The following is a 21,877-nucleotide window of genomic DNA, read 5'->3' on the forward strand; positions in this document are numbered from 1 at the left end:
TCATCATGCCCTGGTACGCCTCAGGGCGCTCATATCGTTATTATCCCACGGCAGCTTATTTCTCTAGAAATTGGAAGACTGCCTCTGGCAATCACAATGAAATATTTATGGTTCAAGAGAACTTTCAAAGTGAAGCAATCACATAGCCAAGAAGGTGCCAGCAGAAGTTTCCTTTATTCACCTGCTTATTTGCTCTTTTATCGTGGAGGACCTGCTCAGGGCAATTCAGATGAGGGCTGCAGGGGTTACCTACAGTGGGTGGTTGTCCTCAACAGACAAAACATGGTAGAATATAACTCCCTGCTTGTGTGAAGTCATTATATCTGTTTCTGCCAAATGGATACCACTATTGATTACCAGTTTTCCTAATTTATATCTTATTATGGAGCTGCCATGGAATACACATGTGCACACAGTAAACTCTGTTTTAGGGTATATTCACACATCCATATTTCTGGCTCCGCATCCATTCCGCAATTTTGCGGAACAGGTGCGGACCCATTCATTTCAATTCGTTCTGCAGCCCCGCAAAAAAGATAGAGCATGTCCTATTCTTGTCCGCAATCACGGACAAGAATATACATTTCTATCATAGGGCTGGCCATGGGCGGTCCACAAAGTGTGGAATGCACACGCCATGAATCCGTGTTTTGCGGATCTGCAATTTGTGGACTGTAAAACACTTACAGACGTCTGAATGGACCCTAAGCGATCATGCACATGACTGTATTTTTCATCCGTGTGCTATCAACATTTTCTGTGGACAGCACGCTGAGGCATTTCTACAGAGCCATGCACACATCCGTATTTTTTTTACAGATCCACATGGGCATTCCACAAATTATACAACATACCCAATTCCTATCCACACCACGGACAAGAATAGCCATTTGTATTGATGGGAGTGAGCGAAATGCGAAGTGCACATGGATGGTACCTGTATTATGCGGATCCATGGTTTCCAGAATAAAATATGGACGTGATCATGTGCAGGAGACATTGGAGTACAGCCACATGTAGTGAGTCTGCTGCTGATTTTTCAAAGCGAAAAATCTGCAGCGGATCTGTCCAAAATCCGCAGCAGCAAAATCTGCTTCAAATTAAATGCTGCAGATTTCACCCTATGCATTGTGAAGGGTGAATACCGTGGCAGATATCTGCAACATGAACTGACATTCTGAGGATATGAAATCTGCAGTTATGTGCGTTCCGGTGCAGACACTCTCCATAGTGTGCTGAATGAGCTTTTTTTTTTTTATTCCTGGCTAGTGTACAACAATGTGGATTTTCCCCACACAATTCTGCTGCGGAAAATATGCACTGCTTATGCACATGTGGCCATACCCATCAATGGGACCTGAAGGGTGCTGAAAACGCTAATTATTAGGCAGTCATAGAAAAGATATAACATTTCCTTCAAGACAACAGAACTTTGTGCACGCTCTACTTGTATGCAATTTATATGGAAGCTGAAAAAATGGCTGCCCTATGGCAGACAGCCATAATATGCAAAGTGCATGAAACCTTATAATGCAGTTCTGTGCTGGAAGTAACTTGCTGGATTCAGGATTTTCAGAGCCTGTGAACTCAATTTTATATGCCAGGCAGGGTGCAAGGGTTAAAAACAAAAAAAGATTCACCTATCACTAGCACTCCTGTTCCAGCGCCAAACTCAATTTTCCGCCTCTTCTGGTCCCCACCACTACATGCACGTGAACGCTGCTGGCCAATTATTGGCCTCAGTGGTGATTTATGCAGGCCTGGCATGTGGCCCCTGCCACAGATTGACTGCAGTGGTGATGTCTATATAGACAGCACGTCACACTTCCGGTTCAGTGCGGACTGGACGCAGAGGAGAAAGGAGCTCAGTGCTGGAACTGAACCACCGCTGACAGGTGCTTCTTTTAGTTTTAAAGCCCCGTACCCTAGGCGGCAATATGAGGGGACGTGCACCTCTGAGCTCCCGAGCAGCACCCACTAACATCCTGTGACATCCTGTGGCTGGAGCCTCCGAATCTGCTGGACGGAGGTTGAGGAGGGTGGATAAACGCCCTGCAAGTATTTTCGGGCATGACCTGAACAACACAGAAGGAGTGAGAGGAGCGGGAGGGTCGGGAGAGACCGAGACCAACGGCCAGCTAAACAAAATGGCGCCGCCACATTGACCAGGTCCGCAGACGTGGCTGCCCGACTGTAGCAGTTTGCTGGGTCCCCCATACAGAGGGAAGTCCTGAAAGCGTGGACATACCGCGGAGGAGACGGAGGGGAGCTCCCTTATGAATAACACCATGGGAGAAAGCGCTCACCAAGATGGCGGAGCCCACGTGGAGAGGGCAGGAGCTGGTGAAGAGGGAGTCCACAAAGCAATAAACTGCACAACCCATGATACAGCCACAATTACCTATTCATGCGCTGCCACAAGAGACAGAACCTACAATTAAAGATATATTTTTGGCAGTGCAAAACTGCAGCTCTGCATTAATGACCCTAAATACATCCATGGGGTCCCTTCAAGAAAGTGTTTCTTTTATCCGGCAAGACATAAGGAAAGTTAATAAACGTGTTGCTGGGGTGGAGGAAAGAGTGGACCTTTTAGAAGATCAAGTACCCCCTGTAAAGCGGGACCTAGCCAAGGTGATCCATAACATCACCCTTCCTATAAAAAAATGGAGGATTTGGAGAACAGATCACACCTGAAACAATCTCCGATTGGTGGGAGTACCGGAAAAGGCAGAAGGTATTTATACATTTTTTTTAACAAATTTTATTTCGGGAAAAGACATGTATGGTCCATGACAAAATATAATCATCATTGAGATCACCAGATCTTGAAGGTTACATATCATAGCAGTAAAAGACATTAGTGCATGGAACAGGTTGATGGTTTCGTGTACCATTTACTGGAGAGTAAGTGATCCATACAATATGTTTCCCACTTTTCCCCTTTTTCCAATAACCCCCTCCCCCCATCCCCCTCCCTCTTCCCGAACCCTGCCCCCTCCTTCCCTTACCCCCCAACATTATTTAACCTAGTAAATATCCTGCTCGAGAACCAAATACAACATGCATATTCCATACATCAAGAGATAAATAGTGAAAATGTATGTTGATCATATACATTTCTTCCCCCTGTACCGTTGCAAACTGAGTATCATTGTGCTAAGCGGCCTAGCGGCCCTTTCAGCTGTTCCTGTAAGTACCACTGTGTAAGAGTGAAAGGTTTCATTATGTTCTCTATTTCTGAGTCAGACAAGAATTGTGTCAGAAAACCCCGCCATCTTTTCAGAAACTTGCCTCCTTTTCCTTCTTTCCGCCTCCCTACGCTCTAAAGCCAATAAATCTTTTAGGCAGTATATAAGGTAATATCTAGAGGGAATCGAGGATTGTAACCAGTGTTGTAATATGCTCCTTTTGGTTACCATGCATATTGCATGAAAAAGAGCTGGCAACCTACGTTCCGTGGGGACCCCATCCTTCGTTTCCTCCCAGTAATGGAACAAAATGTCATGGGATTTAGTGGGACTACAATGTTCCAGAAATCTCTAGATATCTGAGCAACATGTCTCCATAGACTATGGATCTGGGGGCATTTTGGGCAGCTGGTGAGCCTGTCAGGCCTGCTGGGAGACGATGGTAGGTTAAAAGCGTAAATGGCATTATGCATTAGCTTAAAGTGAGTGTCCCTCCATGTTTCATTTACTATAGAGTTCCTTAAAGCCCACCAACCTTTCAAGATCTTTTCCCCTGCCTCTTCATCCTCCAAAATTTGAGCCCATGGTCGAAAAGCCTGTTGCGGCAGTCCATCTCCCAATATCTCCCGTAGTTAGGAATACAAAAAGGACTGGGGGGATGTACCTCTTAATAGTATCTTGTCAAAATCATTTTTAATTATCTCCTTAGAGACATCCTTTAGTCTATCAATCAAGAATTTCTTGATTTGTGCATATTGAATGCTCTGAAAAGGACTCAATTGATATATGTCCCTTATTTCTTGACACGATAGCCATCTATTCTCAGTTTTATGCAGCAATTGTTGGGCTGTTAATATTCCTTTCTGTTTCCACTCCCTAAACCGAGCATTACATCTACCTTGTTTGAATTTCGGGTGTCCCCATAAAGCTAGATATTTCGACACCCTTTGGCAGAGACGTAGGTTTTTTCTAAGGGTTCGCCAAGCTGCCCAAGTATGTCGGAATAGAATTGAGTTTCGCAAGTGCATGGGGAGAGACTTCAAAGTTGTGTGCAGGGATGCCAAGGGGCACATAGGTTCCTCTCTAGTACATAGACAGAGTAAAAATTGGTATGGCGTACCCAATCAATAATATGTCTGAGCAAACACTCTTGATTATATATTCTTATGTCAGGCATATTCATTCCCCCCTTGGTCTTAAGGGCCATAAGTTTCCTTAAACTTATTCTAGGTCTTTTACCTTTCCAAATAAAATGCGTCACTTCGCTATGAAGTCTGGTAATGTCTACGTGTTTAATTAGTAAGGGTAATGTTTGAAGTGGATAAAGAAGTCTGGAGAAACTTATCATCTTGACTAGATGAATTCTGCCTAGGAGGGATAGAGGTAGATTCTGCCATTTGCGCAGTTCATGTGTCACCTTGCTAAGGAGAGGGGTATAATTAAGTCGATACATGGACTCAGTCCTAGGTCCTACTTTAATCCCTAGGTAGGTTATGTAGTCTTTCACTATTGGTATATTGCATAGGGTCTGTTCTTGGCTCAATCTTTTCCCCTCCCCCCGTAACTGCAAAAGAGCACACTTTGTCGTGTTGATCTTAAAACCTGATAGCTTACCAAAATCTGCTATAGTACTTAGGACCTCCTGCAACTCTGCTTTGGGGTTCTCCATAAACAGGAGTATATCGTCAGCAAAGAAAATAGCTTTCAATTCGATATTTCCTACTTTGATGCCTTCAAATTTCCCACTAGAATTTAAAAGGCGAACCAGGGGTTCCACTGCCAAATTGAACAGAAGGGGGGACAGGGGACAGCCATATCTTGTTCCCCTATGCAAGTTGAAAGACTCAGATAAAAAAACCCTGCGTGCTTATCCTGGCCATTGGGGTTGTGTACAACTGTGACAGGTACTCCCTGAAAGAGCCCCTTATCCCAATCTTGTCTAGTACCCTCCCTAGCCATTCTCAGTGTATATTGTCAAATACTTTTTCAGCATCTAGAGTGACTAGGGAGGGTGTTGAAGGCAGAAGGTATTAATGCTACGTTGTTCTTTGAGGAGTGGTTTGAAGATAAGTTTGGACAAAACTCCCTGTCTCCATTATTTGCAATAGAAAGGGCACACAGAGTACCATTCCACCCACCACCACCGGGGGCACCCCCATACCAATCTTGCTCAGGATCCTGCACTTCAAAGACCGCGACACTATTCTTCGTAATGCAAGAGTTCATGTGGATTTAACAATCAATGGTAATAAGATATCCGTCTTCCCTGACTTTTCGTCAGAGGTCCAAAGACGACGGGCAAATTTTCTGGATGTTAAAAGACGCTTAATAAAGAAAAATGTGCAATATTCTATGCTTTATCCCTCTAAGCTACGTGTGGTCGCTGGCGGAGAGATCCACTTTTTTGAATAACCTGAAGACGCTACCCGCTGGATGGATTTACATGAAAGCTCCCTCTGTGATCCTACCGGGACTGGCTGATCATGGGGACTAACTATCTTGAAGTGAACTGTCACTGAGGACACCACAGCGGCCGTCGCAGTATAAGGGTCCATTCAGGTGTGTTTGCGGTCCGCAAATTGCGGATCTGCAAAACACGGACACTGGCAACGTGTGTTCCGCATTTCGCAGACCGCACATCGCCGCCACTATAATAGAAAATGCCTTTTCTTTTCCACAGTTGCGAACCAGAATAGGACGTGTTTGATTTTTTACTGGAACGGAAGTGCGGATCCAGAAGTGCAGATTGAAAATGAATGGGTCCACACCCGTTCCGCAAAATTGCGGAACGGACCTGGACCCAAGTTGCGGACGTGTGAATAGACCCTAATGATGAGTATTTTGCCACCTCTGTACTTCATCCTGAATTTTACTATCCCTCTCTTATCTATGAATTTGCTGTCCGTTAGACATATATAATGAACAGAAAGCTGTCCTTAGCCTTTATCTTTGTTAGGCCAGTCGTCTATATTTCTATGGTGTATCTATACTGTAGGACTAAGATGCCGCTTGTTGCACAAGAAATGTTGCTGCTCGGGGTTCTACTGTACTGTTGGAGGTGGGTCACTGCACTGGTGCCGTCTTTTCATGTCTGTTGGCTTCAGGAAATTTTTGTGCCTCAAGTGCCCTGTTTGGGACAAAAGGAGAGATTCCTTTTTGGTTCTTTTTGTTATATTGTTTGTGCTGGGAGGGTATCTGCGGAGAGATAACCTACTTCTTTATCTATCTGACCAACGGATACAGATTAGTCCATATAGACATAAGTATCCTAAACATTTCAGTATTTTTCTAAAATATGGCGGGTAAGGCTCAGGTTATAGTCTGGAATGTTAGAGGCCTGGGAGATACCACAAAACGTCAGGCTATCTTTGTGGCTATGCAAAAATACCAACCGGCCATACTATGTCTCCCAGAAACACATTTGTCTAAGCACTCCCAGAGACTGCTACACAAGCCGTGGATCTCCCACGCCTACCACTCCACCTATTCCACACATGCTAGAGGGGTCAGTATTCTTGTACACAGGGCCTTACCCTTTGAATGTTACTCTTTGGAAATTGACCCTGATGGTAGATATGTTTGCTTACACTGTTCCATATATAAAGTGCAATTCTTCCTAATCGCTATGTACATCCCGCCACCATATTCCTGTAATAGTGCAGGTGATGACAGCCGTACTTCGAGGTCCCTCAGTCCCGATACTCATGTAAGGAGACTTTAATAAGTACTTAGACCCTTCTCTAGATAAATTCTATCAGGGCTCCACTCTGGTGGGTGCCCCGGAGACCTCATTGGCAAAGCTATTGCGCGAGTTGGATCTTCATGATTTGTGGAGACTCCGATATCGTGATGTACGCGAATACTCTTGCTTCTCAACATCTTATAATTCTCTCTCCAGGATAGACTTGCCTGTTGGGTCCTTGGAGGCATCGTCCTATATTTACTTTATAGAATACCTACCACGTATTCTATCAGACCACTCCCCCATTCGATTAGAGATGCAACTGGTGAGAAGTAGGGAACGCAATGGATCATTTCTTTGAAAACTTCATCCATTCTGGATCCAGCTATTGGATGAGGGAGACCCCCTTTACAGAACAGATTAGGGAATTTTTTCTCTCTAATGTAGGCTCAGCGGCCATGGGGACAGTCTGGGATACTATGAAAGCTTATGTCCGGGGCTTATACATACAAAAAATTAAAAAGGCGGAAAAATAAGACTAGCGGACTTTTGGACTCCTTGCAACGAGAGGTGAAAGACTCTGAGGCTGCTTATATACAGGACCCATTTACACAGACCGAGTCGGTGTGGAGGGAGGCACAGGATAAATTAAAAGATCATCTGACTCAAACTGCAGACAAACGTTTCTTCCTGCGACAGAAATATTTTGAAGCAGGGAAAAGCGCGGGCAGCTTACTAGCCAGAGTGGTCCGCTCGCAGGAAGGCCCATCCAGAAAAATGGCTATCAGAACTAGAGAAGGAATCCACTCTACAGACGATCTGGTTATCCTTAATGAGTTCCATAGATACTATAAAGAGTTGTACACCTCAAAACTAGACATGGAGATTAGTGATCTTTAGTCCTATCTAGCCAATATACCCACTGGAATCGGCCCGATATCTGGATGAGCCCTTAGTGCTGGAGGAACTTAAAGGAAACCTGTCACTGGGATGTTGTGTATAGAGCGGAGGACATGGGTTGCTAGATGGCCACTAGAACATCCGCAATACCCAGTCCCCATAGCTCTGTGTGCTTTTATTGTGTAAAAAAAACAAAAAAACGATTTGATACATATGCAAATTAACCTGAGATAAGTCCTGTACATGAGATGAGTCAGGAACAGCACACATCTCAGGTTAATTTGCATATGTATCAAATCGTTTTTTTTACACAATAAAAGCACACAGAGCTATGGGGACTGGGTATTGCGGATGTGCTATCGGCCATCTAGCAACCCATGTCCTCCGCTCTATACACAAAATCCAGGTGACAGATTCCCTTTAAGGCGGCCATTGGTTCTTTTCCCAACGAGAAGGCCCCGGGTTTTGAGTTCTTTAAACATTATCAGGAAACCCTTCTCCCTCACCTATTAGACACATTTAAGGATGCTTTGCGATTTGGGGAAATTGCCTGCATCTATGAGGGAGGCTGTGGTAGTAGTGCTGCCAAAACCTGGAAAGGACCCAACTTTACCTGACTCCTATAGGCCCATCCCCCTCCTGTCTACAGATGTGAAAATACTGGCGAAGGTACCGGCTAATCGCTTGAATAAAGTTATTAACTCCCTCATACATGAGGACCAGTCCGGACAAGAATACCTCCATAAATCTCCAGAGACTTTTTCTTAATCTCCAGAGATCGATGGACATTGGGGGCTGCCACGCGGTGATGTCCCTCGACGCTGCCAAAGTGTCACGGATCAGTGGGTGTGAACCCACTGTGCCACTGACTGGCTATACTCTGAAGGGGCGTGTCTAAGCAACTACCTGGTTTTCACTAGAGCCTCAGGTGGTGAGGATAGACTTAAGCCGTTAGGGTAGTTGCCAGGGGCTACTCCAGAGCAACCCCCGAGTCAGTGGCAGCTGGTCATGGCGGACCAGGAGATACCTGGGTAGGTACCAGAAGTACACTCGTAGTCAGGCAGGCGGGGTCGTTACCAGGAGCAACAGTGAAGTACTGAAGGATGAGGCAGAGGAGTAGTCAGACAGGCAAAAGGTCAGGGCAGGTGGCACAGGTACAGGTCAGGCAATCCGGGTCGGCAACAGGAGAGACAAGGCAAGAAGGCAGGGATCAGACGATAAGCAGAGTCCAGGAACGAAGTATAGAGGTCCATTCACACATCCGTTCCGCATTTTGCGGACTGCACATCGCCGGCACAAATAGAATATGCCTATTCTTGTCCGGACAAGAATAGGGCATGTTCTATTTTTTTCGGGAACGGAAATGCATACCCGGAAGTGCGGGTCCATAGAAATGAATGGGTCCGCAATTCCGTTGCGCAAAATGCGGAACAGAATTGCGGAGGTGTGAATGGACCCTAACCAGGAGCACACGAGAGTATCAGGAACCAGCAAACTCAAGGACCTTGACACTGAGGCATCTGGGAAGAGGGCTGAGCCACTTAAATACCTGCAGGAAAGCCAGGGTTGGTCAGCGAGGTGACCTAACCCACACAGCCCAGGGAGTGATGTGCTCCGCCCTTAGAGCAGTGTAACATGAAACCAGCTGACCTCATGCTGTGTCCGGGGCTGAGTGGAAGCTGTGGTGGGGAAATCTTTAAAAGCAATACCACCTACAGAGACAGAGCCCAGGACCGCAGCGGTGAAATGGGAAGCACCGACCACAGGTCACCGCTGAGCGCGGTGCCCGGGTCCGCGGCGATAAGTGGAGGACCAGCAGCGTACAGCAGCCGCTGTTACACAAAGCTTTTGACAGCGTTGAATGGGAATATCTGTGGGAGGTCATGAGGGCTATGCGGTTTGGGCGGGGATTCATGGGTTCAATTTCTCGCCAGTGGCCAGAATTAGGGAAAACGGGGAGTTATCTGCACAGTTTCCAATGCATAGGGGTTCAAGACAGGGTTGTCCATTATCCCCTCTATTGTTCGCTATTGCTATTGAGCCCTTGGCCTGTCTTCTGTGTGCATCCCCTGATTGGAAAGTGTTTCCACTGGGTTCTCGGGAGGAAAGAGTCCCCCTATATGCTGATAATATGCTTATATATACACAGGAGACATAGCGTATTCTATTCGCCCAATTATGAAATGCATTACCGAATTTGGAAAGCAAATTAATTGGGATAAATCTGCAATTCTTCCTCTTGATCCCTCCCATCACAGATGGATTGGACGCAGATCCAGCTACAAGTCACCCACAGCTTTAAGTATCTGGGGGTAGTAATAACAACAACAATCACAGACTATGTTAAGGTTAATCTAGACCCCCTGATTCACAAACTTACAGACAAGGTGAACGCCTGGTGTAAACTCCCCCTGTCAGTAGTTGGTCATTGCAATTTAATCAAAATGATATTGATGCCTCAATTGCTGTATATATTACATAACTCCCCTGTGTGGATCCCCCAAAGGGTATTTTATAAGATCCAGGGTATTTTTCGCTACCTAGTATGGAAAAAGAAGCAACCTAGAATTTGTATGAAGCCGCTACAGAGGGGTAAGGAGGAGGGAGGGCCTTTCTCTCCCAAATCCATGGCTATACTTCGTAGCCGCACAAATACAGCACCTTAAGGGATGGGGACAATGTGCTGGTTTGGGACCCTCAGCCAGAATAGACTCATTTATTATGAAACAAAAGACACCCATTGCTACGGCAGAACTGGGAATGCCGCAGACATATTCTGAGAACTAGCCCACAGTATCACTAATAACTAAAAATTGTCCTAGGTTTAAGTAATGAATTGGTCTCTAAGGACTATATGACAACACGCCTTTATGGCGCAACCTGCGGTTACCTGAAATATTTAGATTAGAAGGCTTCTCCTTCATCAGATTCAGAAGGGAGGTGTTATGAAGCCGTTTGCACAATTACAGCAGGAATTTGGTCTCCCACACACTGTGTTCTAGCAATTCCTACAGTTGAGACATGCATATCAGGCGCAGTTTAAGGAGGGCATACAAATATCAGGCTCCCCTGCGTAGTGGAAGTTCTAAAGGATTTATTTCTATGCTTTATAGACATCTGTTTGACAAATCTACCTCATCGAGCTGTTTATCGATTAAAGATAAATGGGAACGGGACATGGGTGCTATTATCGGGAGCAGTGGGACAATGTCCTGGCTTTAACTCTTAACTCTTAACTCTTAGTGAAGCTCAACGTCTATCCCAGTTATATCTAATACACAGAGTATATAAAACCCTTGTATTCTTACACAAGATAGGTATTCAGACAAACTCGTGCTGTCCCCGGTGTGGAGCGGAGGAGGCCTCCTTGATGCATATGTTTTGGGAATGCCCTGGGTTAGGAATATTTTGGAAGGAGATTTTGCAGATAATTGCCCAGACAACTCAGTTATAGCTATTAAGTGATCCCAGAGTATGTATACTAGGTCTTGTAGACGTAATAAGAGGTGACAGCGGAATGTCTTTAAGTATACAAAGAATGCTATTCCAAGCTAGAATATTAATAGCCAAACATTGGATAGAACAGAACCCACCCACTAAACGGGAATATGTAAACCTACTTAATAATATACTGAGATGGGAAAGAGTAATATATTTGAAAAGAAGATGCCCAGCTAAATTCCAGGCTATTTGGAGAGGATGGTTTGATGTCCTGGGACTGGCGTTGCAATCGTTGGTAAGAGATTGCTTACAGGGTCAACTTCCTATGCTAGAGCAAATATTGTGAACCGAGGGGAATCCTAATATAACTGGTTGGGCAGTCCCGGCATTCTGGACTAGATAACTAGTGCTCGCCAAGCATCATAACACAATGTTTTCCCAATATGGGTTAGGATGGTTGTCTCTCCGCAAGAAAATTGGGGTAGGTTGGGGGGGCGTTATTGCTATATATGATACAATTTTATTGGTTTTCTTCTGTAAAATTTGAGTTTGTAATGACAAGATATGCAATTAAAAATATATTATATTTGAAATATAGCAATACTTTATTATGCTAGGAAGCTGATAAATGAAACAATGTACAAGAAATGTCTGTAATTTCTTTGTTTTGTATTTTCAATAAAAATAAAACATTATTTTAAAAAAAAAATCCCCGTACCCTGCCTGCACATATGAAAAGGGGATTCCTGTTTCTGTGAACCCCTTTATAGAAATCTGACTGTACACTATATATCATAAAATACCTTGATGTCCTCGAGTGTTCTTCACAACCACAGGATATCCAAGAGGTTCCGCTGCATGTATCATTTTTGCAAATTCATCGTGTCCACCTGTCATGTTAGAAAGGAAATAATGTAAGAAAAAAATACCCCCAAAAAATGCATCTGTTGGCCCAAATGCAGAATGACAGAGCCAAGCTTCCAGCCATTTACTGCTAGTCATGTATTATTTCTACACAAGTGTAATGGTTCTTGGCACTGAGCACTCCCATAGCGGATCTGCTAGCCACATCATTACTATGCAGAACACTAAGGACTTTCTTCGGCGGACAGCTGCATTTTAAAGGTAAATTGTATTTTTATATTTCAGCAGGAATACCCTGGAATAAAAAGATCACTACCCTTCCACTGAACCTGCAATTCTTCTGAAAAAAAATTGCTATGTTAGTATCAAGTCACATGAGGAGCAAAAGTGCATGCTGGGATTCATAGTTTAGTTACCAGTAATCTGCTGTATGCAGAACAATAAATCCCAGCATGCACTGTTTTCCCTATCTAAAACACCACTTGTGAAGACAATCGGAAATCCCTTAAGGCCGCTTTCAGACAAGTGAGTTCCACATATCAGACTCACAACGTGAGTATGCGGCAGTTCCCGTCCTGACCTCCCTAACTGAGTCGCATAGCATTATATTGATTTATGATGCTATGTAACCCCTACAAGTCTGGAATGTATTAGATGACACTGACATAATGCTGTCAGTGTTATCCAATACATTCCAGAACTGTAAGGGTTACATAGCATCATAAATTAATACAATGCTATGTGATCCCGGAAGTGCTGGGAGGTCAGGACGGGAACTGCCGCATACTCACGTGGCAAGTCCACTGCGTGGAACTGGTTCATCTGAAGGGTCCTAAACGTGTTTTCTGGGAATTTTATGTTGATGGCCTACCCTCAGGATAGCTCATCAATATCTGATCGGTGGGGTCTGACTCCTAGCACCCCGACCAATCAGTAGCAGCACTCCGGTAAGCAATGTGGCTTCTTCCTAAGCCAGTTACGTCACTGTCTAGACAGCCGGTGTGGCAGTGCACAGAACCTGTATGGACCGTATAGGCTCTCTGCACTACCATACAGGCTTCGTGTCAGTGTGTATGAGCACCAACTTAAGGCTTACTTATTGGGTAAAGATATTTCCAATTTTAGGGACGTCAAATTTAATAGAGTGCACGTGGTTTTGCTGCTTCGTTTTTGTCAGTACTGTACACTACTGGTAGCAATAGTGCAGGGAGCCCCTGAGGAGCTGATGCAGAGGATGGGAGTTGTAGTGGCATTGATGTGTCATGGTGTACTCCCTCAGGCCATCGCTCCCTGGGAATCAATGCAGTAGAAAGGTGGTCTGAAGAATCAGGTCAGAAGTAAAAGTACAGATAACAGTGCAGAGAGCCTATACGGTCCATACAGGTTCTGTGCACTGCCACACCGGCTGTGTAGACAGTCTGATGGAGCATGCCACAAGATTACATCTGTTGGAGTCATATGGAATCAGATAGTAAAAACCTCTGTATGTCTCTGAATTACATCATATCGAGTCATAGGGAAATGCAATAGAGGCTCATACACCTCTAAACTACATCTGTACAAAGTAGGGCCATAGTACGTCCATGTGCATGAAGTTTAAAAATACTAAAAAATTTCAGTTTCGCATGATCACATTTATGGTTCAACCATCCTCTGTGATGATCTAAGTTTGGTTCAGTAAACTGCAAAGATCCAGTTGCTGCTAACGTAATATGGCTCATGTTTGGCTTGCATAATTTTATATGGGATGCCCATATCACAGTTTACCCCTAGAAGTGATGAAAAAGTGCTGCCTGATATATGCCAATATTTTCATGGAGACTCCGTATACCGGAATAGTTTTGTACAGCGGTATGCAGAGCTCTGTATACCAATGCTGGACTTTAGTGCATTAAAGTATTACATTCCCCAATACACACATGCACCTATTAAAGGGGTTTGTCTCATCTGAGGCAATGAGGGCTAGGATATGCCCCTATTGTCTTATAGGTGCGGGTCCCACCGCTGGGACCCACACTTATATTGGGAACAGAGCCCCGCAAGGTGGCTGGAGGACCTTAGTCCGGCAACCATTAAGCACTCTCCCCATAGAAGTGAATGGGAGTGCACTCTCCACTGCTTTCAGGGCTCCGTTCTTGATATAGGTGCAGCTCCCAGTGCTGGGACCCGCACCTATAAGACAATGGGGGCATATCCTAGCAATATGCCGCCATTGTCTGTGATGAGACAGCCCCTTTAAGTGGCATAAAATACAACAGTTAATGGGGTTGTCTCACTTCAGCAAGTGGTATTTATTGTAGAGAATGTTAATACAAGGCACTTACTAATGTATTGTGATTGTCCATATTACTTCCTATGCTGACTGAATTTATTTTTCCATCACATTATACACTGTTTGTTTCCATTGTTACGACCACCCTGCAATCCACACTATAGGACAAAGCACTTGCTTATGTGCGCTCCTTCAGTCCGGTCTACCAAAAAGGCCGGCACTTTTTCCTATAGTGTGCAAGCACGACCACCACTGATGGACTGCAGAGTGGTCGTAACCATGGAAACAAGCAGTGTATAATGTGATGGAAAAATGAATCTTGCCAGAAAAGGAAGTAATATGGACAATCACATTACATTAGTAAGTCACTTATATTAACTTCCTCTACATAATAAATGCTATTAGTTCAAGTGAGACAACCCCTTTAATTTGGGCCATTGAACATGACATCATTCAGTACAGCTTCTGGGACTCACCATAGGAGAAAGTATCTGGTAGAGGAATTCCTTGTCCGGCTAATTCCTGAAACGTCCAGAACTTGTTAATACAGTTTAAAATGGCTTGTGGGCGATTGATAAGACGGCAGCCCAGCTTTTCAAGATGTCGCAAAACAGTAATATCACTATCGGATTGCACTGTTGGAGTTGGGACCCGAACCAGTATCACCTGAGGGTAAGCAGTCACAATCTTCTGGTTAATTTGCAAGCCTGGAACAAAATTTTATGAAAGATTTAATCCCACAAACACATGTTTATTTCATTACTCATGTATTCAACACAATACAAGGGTTAAACAAGAGAAATAGTGTTACTTGCTCAGGGTAGAACCAGACTTGGCGTCCAGTAGTGGAAACAAGGACACAGCAGGGCCGAAATTGTCATGGTCCTCCGAGCTGCAGCTGTTTTCTATAAATCCTTACAAAATAGATTGTAAATTGCTTGCCTATTGTTAATGGCTGCACGGGTCTGAGACGAAAACCTACAAAACTGCATGGCCATTACCAATAAGCTAGCAATTAATCAATTTATAATACATACACTACTCACAAACAGTTAGGGATATTTGGCTTTCGGGGGAAATTTATGGAAAATTTTAAAGTTCACCCTACAGTAATATTATATCATGATAGTAGGGCAATTAAGTAGAAGCATGCAGTGGTGATTTCCTCATCTCCAACAATTTATTGAAACGAAAGCCAACACCAGTGGTGGGTATACCTCCCACAAAAATGTCATTGTCTCAAGAACTTGTCATGTTGCCTTGAGCATCAATTACAGCTGCCTTGACAACATCTCATGCTGTTCACAAGTCGACTTATTGTCTGCTGAGGAATGGCATCCCACTTTTCTTTGAGGGCGGCCCTCAGGTCATTGAGGTTCTGGGTTACAGAGTTACGAGCCTCTACACGGCGACTCAGCTGATCCCATAGAGATTCAGGTCTGAAAAAGGAGCAGGCCACTCCATTTGAGGTCTCCAGCAGCCATTCCCTAATGATGCGACCTCGATTTGCTGGCACATTGTCGTCCATGAAGAGGAAATTAGGCCTGTGTTGTTCATGCAGAGGCACAAGGACTGGATTAATGATGTTATTCAAGTAGTATGGGCTTGTCACTGTACCATTCACAAAGTGTAGGGCAGTTTTGTATTGACTAGACACACCTGCCCACACTGCAACACCACCACTACCACCAAAAACAACATTGGCTAATGCATAGAGCTCTCTTTGACATCTCCAACATTGTTGGTAGCCATCATTTCTGCTAAGCATGAATCGACTTTTATCAGTGAACAGCACTGAGGACCACTGGTCCCTCATCCAGCGTAGATGCTCACTGGCTCATGCAAGACCATGACACCTGTGCCTGGTGGTGTGGTCAGATACCCTTGCAGGTCATCTAGCACGCAGACCACACTAATGTTAACGGTTTTGAATGGTCTGACGTGATATTTGGGTGCCTCTCACCTCCCTTAAAGAGGACCTTTCACCGATTATGACAATGTGAACTAAGAATACAGACATGGAGAGCGGCGCCCAGGGATCTCACTGCACTTACTATTATCCCTGGGTGCCGCTCCGTTCTCCCGCTATGCCCTCCGCCATCTCTGGTCACTAAGTTATGGTAGGCAGAGTCTGCCCTTGTTCTTCTGTAGCGCTGGCCAATCGCATTGCAGAGCTCACAGCCTGGGAGAAAATAACCTCCCAGGCTGTGAGCTCTGCGCTGCGATTGGCCAGCACTACAGCAGAACAAGGGCAGACTCCGCCTACCATAACTTAGTGACTGAAATCTCTGCCTACTATAACTTAGTGGCCGGAGATACCGGAGGGCATGGCAGGAGAACGGAGCGGTGCCCAGGGATAATAGTAAGTGCAGTGAGATCCCCGGGCGCCGCTCTCCATGTCTGTATTCTTAGTTCACATTTTCATAACCAGGAAAGGTCCTCTTTAAATCTACCTGGAGTTCTGTGGCATTCATCATCCAGTTCCGCAGAGCGTTGCTTGCAATGAAGTGGTCATCAGTGTTGGATGTGGCCAAAGGACGTCCACTTCTTTGTCTTTCTGTGACTCTTTCAGTCTCTCTGTTGCAGCCTGCTGATGACACTCTAAGCTCAGTGGCCACTTCCATCTGAGAACATCCTGCTTGAAGCCTCGCAATGGCAAGGTACTGTTAATCAATTGTTAGGGGTCGTCTTGGTCTCACGATGTCAAAATGTGAACAACATGATGAGGAGGACTGTTTAAATACCAATTCTAATTGAACCAGGAAATTTATTGGGCGATTCATGGATCAAACACCTGTTGTGAATTTTGCCATTAAGCTCCTTGCTAGAGAACAGCAAGTTGTGCAAAAAGTACTGAAACACTGAACAGTTGGACATGTGCATTCAAAAGTTTAGAGAAAGTCACATTAAGTTCACCTGTAAAGGTTAAAGTGCATTTTAGGTTCAACTTGAATTTTCACCCACAAGCCAAATATCCAAATTTTTTGAGAGTAGTGTATTTATGGCCACGTGGCACTAGGAGGAGTTTGTATAAGTATAAAGGGTCTGATGTGTTGGTAAAGTGAGAAGCTGAAAAGATCTTCTCAGCAAAATCTGCAGAAACGAGTCAAGGCCAGGAGATGTCATCATGGTGGCCTGAACCGGATGGAGAAGTCCCCTGTAAGTCACTAAATGCAAATGTTTATGCTGACCCAGACTACATCTGGTCAATGCTGTAGTCACTTGTATGGTCAACAGCTGATGATGGTTGGTAGCATGCTGTTTTGTGAAACAACATCTCCCAGCATCCCTTTACACATTCAGGCCACACTGGGAGCTGTAGTTCCACTCTGTACAAGCTTTCATGACAAGGGCTAACCTGACTATTTAAATGATATTAGTATTGAACGTTTTTAATCTGGTGATGTACGTAGTGCACTTGGTTCTGGTGCTGTATTTATGTACGGATATTAATTATGGCACTGTATTTATGGTATGGCCTCGGTTCTGGCGCTGTACTGTATTTATGTAGTGAACTTGGTTCTGGTCTTGTATTTGACCTATGGGCTTAGTTCCAGTGTTATATTTATGTAGTGATCTTGATTCTGTTGTTGTATCACTGTTATGAGCATGGTTCTAGTGCTGTTTTATGTAGTGTGCTGTCTAGTGCTGTTTTATGTAGTGTGCTGTCTAGTGCTGTTTTATGTAGTGAGCTGTCTAGTGCTGTTTTTATGTACTGAACTTGGTTTTGGTGCTCCATTTGACCTATGTACATAGTACAGAGTGCACCCTCCATTTAATGATGCATGGCTCCAGCGAGCGCCAGAGTTAGGACAGCCACGGTGAACCACTACTAATCCTATCTGTGCCACCCCACTCCCACCCTCCTCACAGCTCTCCCCCTGCGGGTTGCTGCATTCCTTCCACTACAAAGTTATTGGCGGAGTGTTGTACTCTCCCTCCACTACAAAGTTGACGGAGCAATGTAGTCCCAGCAAAGGAGCTACGCCTGAACACCTGTACGGCGGTGATGGAGGGTGTTGGACCCCTGAGCACAGGCCAATGCTTAGTAAAGGGTGGCAACCCCTTTAATTTACTTAACCTGGTGTACAAAAGTTACACATTTTTTGCGCAAGCCACATTTTATGCACAACTTTATGACTTTCCACTTCTCTAACCAGTTTTAAAAAAAAGCCATGGCTTATTTAGAGATTTATTATAATTCATGCCAGTGCATAGACTGCCAGTAGATGCACCAAATTTATTAAGAAGCCAGGGCCTCTTTAAAAATTTGGCTTACTCCAGGGCACTTCTGATCAAGACTGGTGTATGAAATGTCTGTTCCTATCCATTAACAAATCACTGCAGGCAGCATACTCTGTAATTGCCAACTTAAAAGACATGACAAATGAGTGCAGAGGCCAACATTAATTATAGATCAATGTTAGCTAAATAATGACTGACGTCTTCTAAATGTGCAAAGCTGCAAATGCTTAAATACTGGAACTTGGAAGGGGAACATCCTGCAAAATGCATGCGGCAAATACAGTAATGTGCTGACTCATCTGCTCTGCTTATCACCTACAAGAGAAAGGAAATGTCACACTAGGGCAGTATGTCATTTGCTGGCACAATATGAAGCCCTAAATATGTTACATATATGATCCCATCACATATTATTGGTGGAATATGTGTTCTTGAATAATTTGACTGTCTTGTGACTGGCTGAGCCGTCTTCTCTTGTGTGTCAAGTGGAACCAGGAAGCAGAGACCAGCGGAGGACCAGGAACAGGAGTGTCGGGGATCGGTAAGGTCAACATTATTCATTTTATTTTTTTGAACCCTTCCGAGCCTGTTTAAAAATGTCCTTCAAAGGATATAGCTCACTGTAAAGTATGCCTCCTTCAATGACTTTCTCATAGGGACTTGAAATGCAGGGATAGTTGTGTGGCTGGGGCAACAACCTGGGAAGTCAAATGGCTGCCATACAGGCCTTCAACTCTACCACACAATATGGTCAATTTTGTAGGAAACGAGTTTGCCTATTTCTATACTTTTGGAGTGTGGCATGAAACCCACACAAACTTACAAATTCCGTGCAGCTCTGGAGTGAGTGGAGGGCAAGCCTTGCATGTACATCCACCCCTCCATTCATGGGACTTTTAGCTGACTGCTGGATCAGATATTTTTGGAAATCCCATAGCAGTAGGAGGACTGGCCATGCAGGTGCAGCTCGCTCTCTGTTCACTGCCAAGTCTCCCAGCAGAGAGGAGGCCACACATGCGCAGTGTTCTCCCTGTTCACAGTGGGAGCCCAGAGGTGGGACCTGCATCTATAGGACATTTATGGCATATTCTGCTGAAATGGGACAACCCCTCGAAAGAAGACAGACCGGCAGAGATCTGCTGTTATCCTCAAGAGTCACTTTGTGCTAGACATTTGAAATGACTCTGGGACAGAGCTGGGGGGAATCACTTGGGGAATGTACACTATCAGGAGTAGATATCACATAGACTCTACAGACTATCCAGATTCTGTAGATACATATGAATCCCTCTATTTCCACAGCATGCATGTTCTACAACTGAAGCCAATTGGATGTGACACATAAAATTCCAACATGTATCTAAGATGAAAAGCAAGGTGGCAGCTTTTGACTTGCAAGCAAATGACTGTGACTAGAACAGACAGTGAGCTCGGAGCATGGCTACACTTCCACTGCATCCATAAGCAGTGCTGAGCAGTCTTCACCACACAAGCTCAGGGCAAGAGCAAAGCTGGAGGGGACTTGTAAAACTGATTGACCTCAGCTGCTTGAGAACTGCAGCAGCCGATATGCCAGGGATAGCTCAGATTTACAGATCTGGGCATTTGCTAGGAAGAGCCACAAAAAGAAAGCATTATAAATGGCACATGTAAGTTGGGGCCCCTGTTACAGATCATGCATCTCGTTATGCCTCTGCAGATGGTCTCTATCCTTAAAGGGAGTCAGCCAGCAGATTTGACTGCTGAGTGCGCTAAAAGCACTAAAAGCATGCATGGCAGTCCAAGCTCTTGGAAGCCAGGGCACCTAATAACTACTCGTCAGTTTCTCTTTGTTTGAAACGGACATCAAACCCTTACAGGTCCTGAGAGCAGGATTCCACTCTTTCCACAGAGCAGCCTGCCCAGCTACGCCCCTCCGCAGCTACCCCAGGGGTCAGTCTACTGTATCCATCCCAAAAACCCATATAGTACCACCAATAACCGCAAGAAAAATTACAAAGAAAATATATATATCAATAAAATTCTTCTGACGAGACTGTATAGCGAAACGTGCGTTCAGCGTTTCTGCCACACGGGGCATAACTGGGACCATCGCCAATATGGGGAGCTATATGATTTATTGAATTGACCAGACATTAAGCCTGTTATAATAACGGGCGGTAGAACAGTAGTGCATAAACATTAGTAGGAACAGTCCATATTAGATGGCAAGGGGACAGCTGGCACTGACTGGTGGTGCTGAGACTGCTGGCACTGACTGATGGCTGAGACGGCTAGCACTGACTGATGGCTGAGACGGCTGGCACTGACTGATGGCTGAGACTGCTGGCACTGACTGGTGACTGAGACTGCTGGCACTGACTGGTGGCTGAGACTGCTTGCACTGTGACTGGTGGCAGTCATGGCTGGCACTGACTGGTGGCTGAGACTGCTGGCAGCGGCTGCTGTCTGTGGCTGAGAGAGCTGGCACTGTACGGATCTGTGATGCACGGACAGTAATGTCGGAAATCCGACGTGGAGAGTACACCATAACCTGCGAGCGTCGGCGGTGATTGGCCGGCGTGCAGGTGTGGGCGGCATGTGGAGCGCCGTGTGATGACTGGTCGGCGTGCCGCGCATGCGCAGTTTGTATAGGGGTCAGTGCGTCATTCTCTCGGGGTCTCTTAGACCTCTTATCTTTTGTTTACCCAGGCGATCAGCGTCACAGGAAGTATCTGGCAGCTGCTTATCACACACACCTCTATGCAGGACAATTACCAGTGGTCAGGGGCCAGAAGCCAGGCAGTGAGGGGGGGGGGGAAGGGGCAACTTTTTGGGGTCACTGATGGGTAACCACATAAATTCAATCCCATGCTGCAGGCGATAGTCACACTGGCTGGTCACTGAGGGACCTCCTATGGTGGTAGCTCAGGACACGGCTGTCAGGTGCAGTCATCCACTCCCTGGTATGACAGGAGCAGCTGTCACGTTACACTGTTCCGGCCAGTACAGGGTTAACCCCCCCCGATCTGCCAATCAGCCCTCCCCATCCCGTCAATTACGTGACAGGTTGCGCTTCTTCCCCTCCAGCCGCCTGCTGCTGTCGCTCCGCTCATAGAAGCCCATGATCTCTGCTGGGTCCGCAGTGCTGCTCGCCGTCTTTCGCCCTCCATCCTCCTCCTTGTTTTCTCCACTGATAGACACCGCATCCGCCATCCCCTGCTGCCGCGGCCAGTGACAGGGCTAAGGGCAGTGGAGTCATGTAGGGACACTGGGGGAGTGGGCTCCATGATGAGGGACGAC

The 21,877-nt window shown here is 45.2% G+C and overlaps 1 protein-coding gene across 1 annotated transcript in view; it reads right to left on the reverse strand.

Moving 5' to 3' along the window:
* The window catches only part of RIMKLA (ribosomal modification protein rimK like family member A), a 100,717-nt gene that overhangs the window by 26,820 nt on the left and 52,020 nt on the right, over nt 1–21,877 (reverse strand). The window contains exons 2-3 of the mRNA XM_044278390.1: nt 14,827–15,057; nt 12,018–12,104 (exon numbers count right to left, since the gene is read on the reverse strand). Of these exons, the coding sequence (XP_044134325.1) occupies nt 12,018–12,104; nt 14,827–15,057 (318 nt within the window). The remainder of the gene's footprint in view (nt 1–12,017; nt 12,105–14,826; nt 15,058–21,877) is intronic.

This window comes from Bufo gargarizans, chromosome 2 (genome assembly GCF_014858855.1).
Source record: "Bufo gargarizans isolate SCDJY-AF-19 chromosome 2, ASM1485885v1, whole genome shotgun sequence".
NCBI classification, from domain to species: Eukaryota; Metazoa; Chordata; class Amphibia; order Anura; family Bufonidae; genus Bufo; species Bufo gargarizans.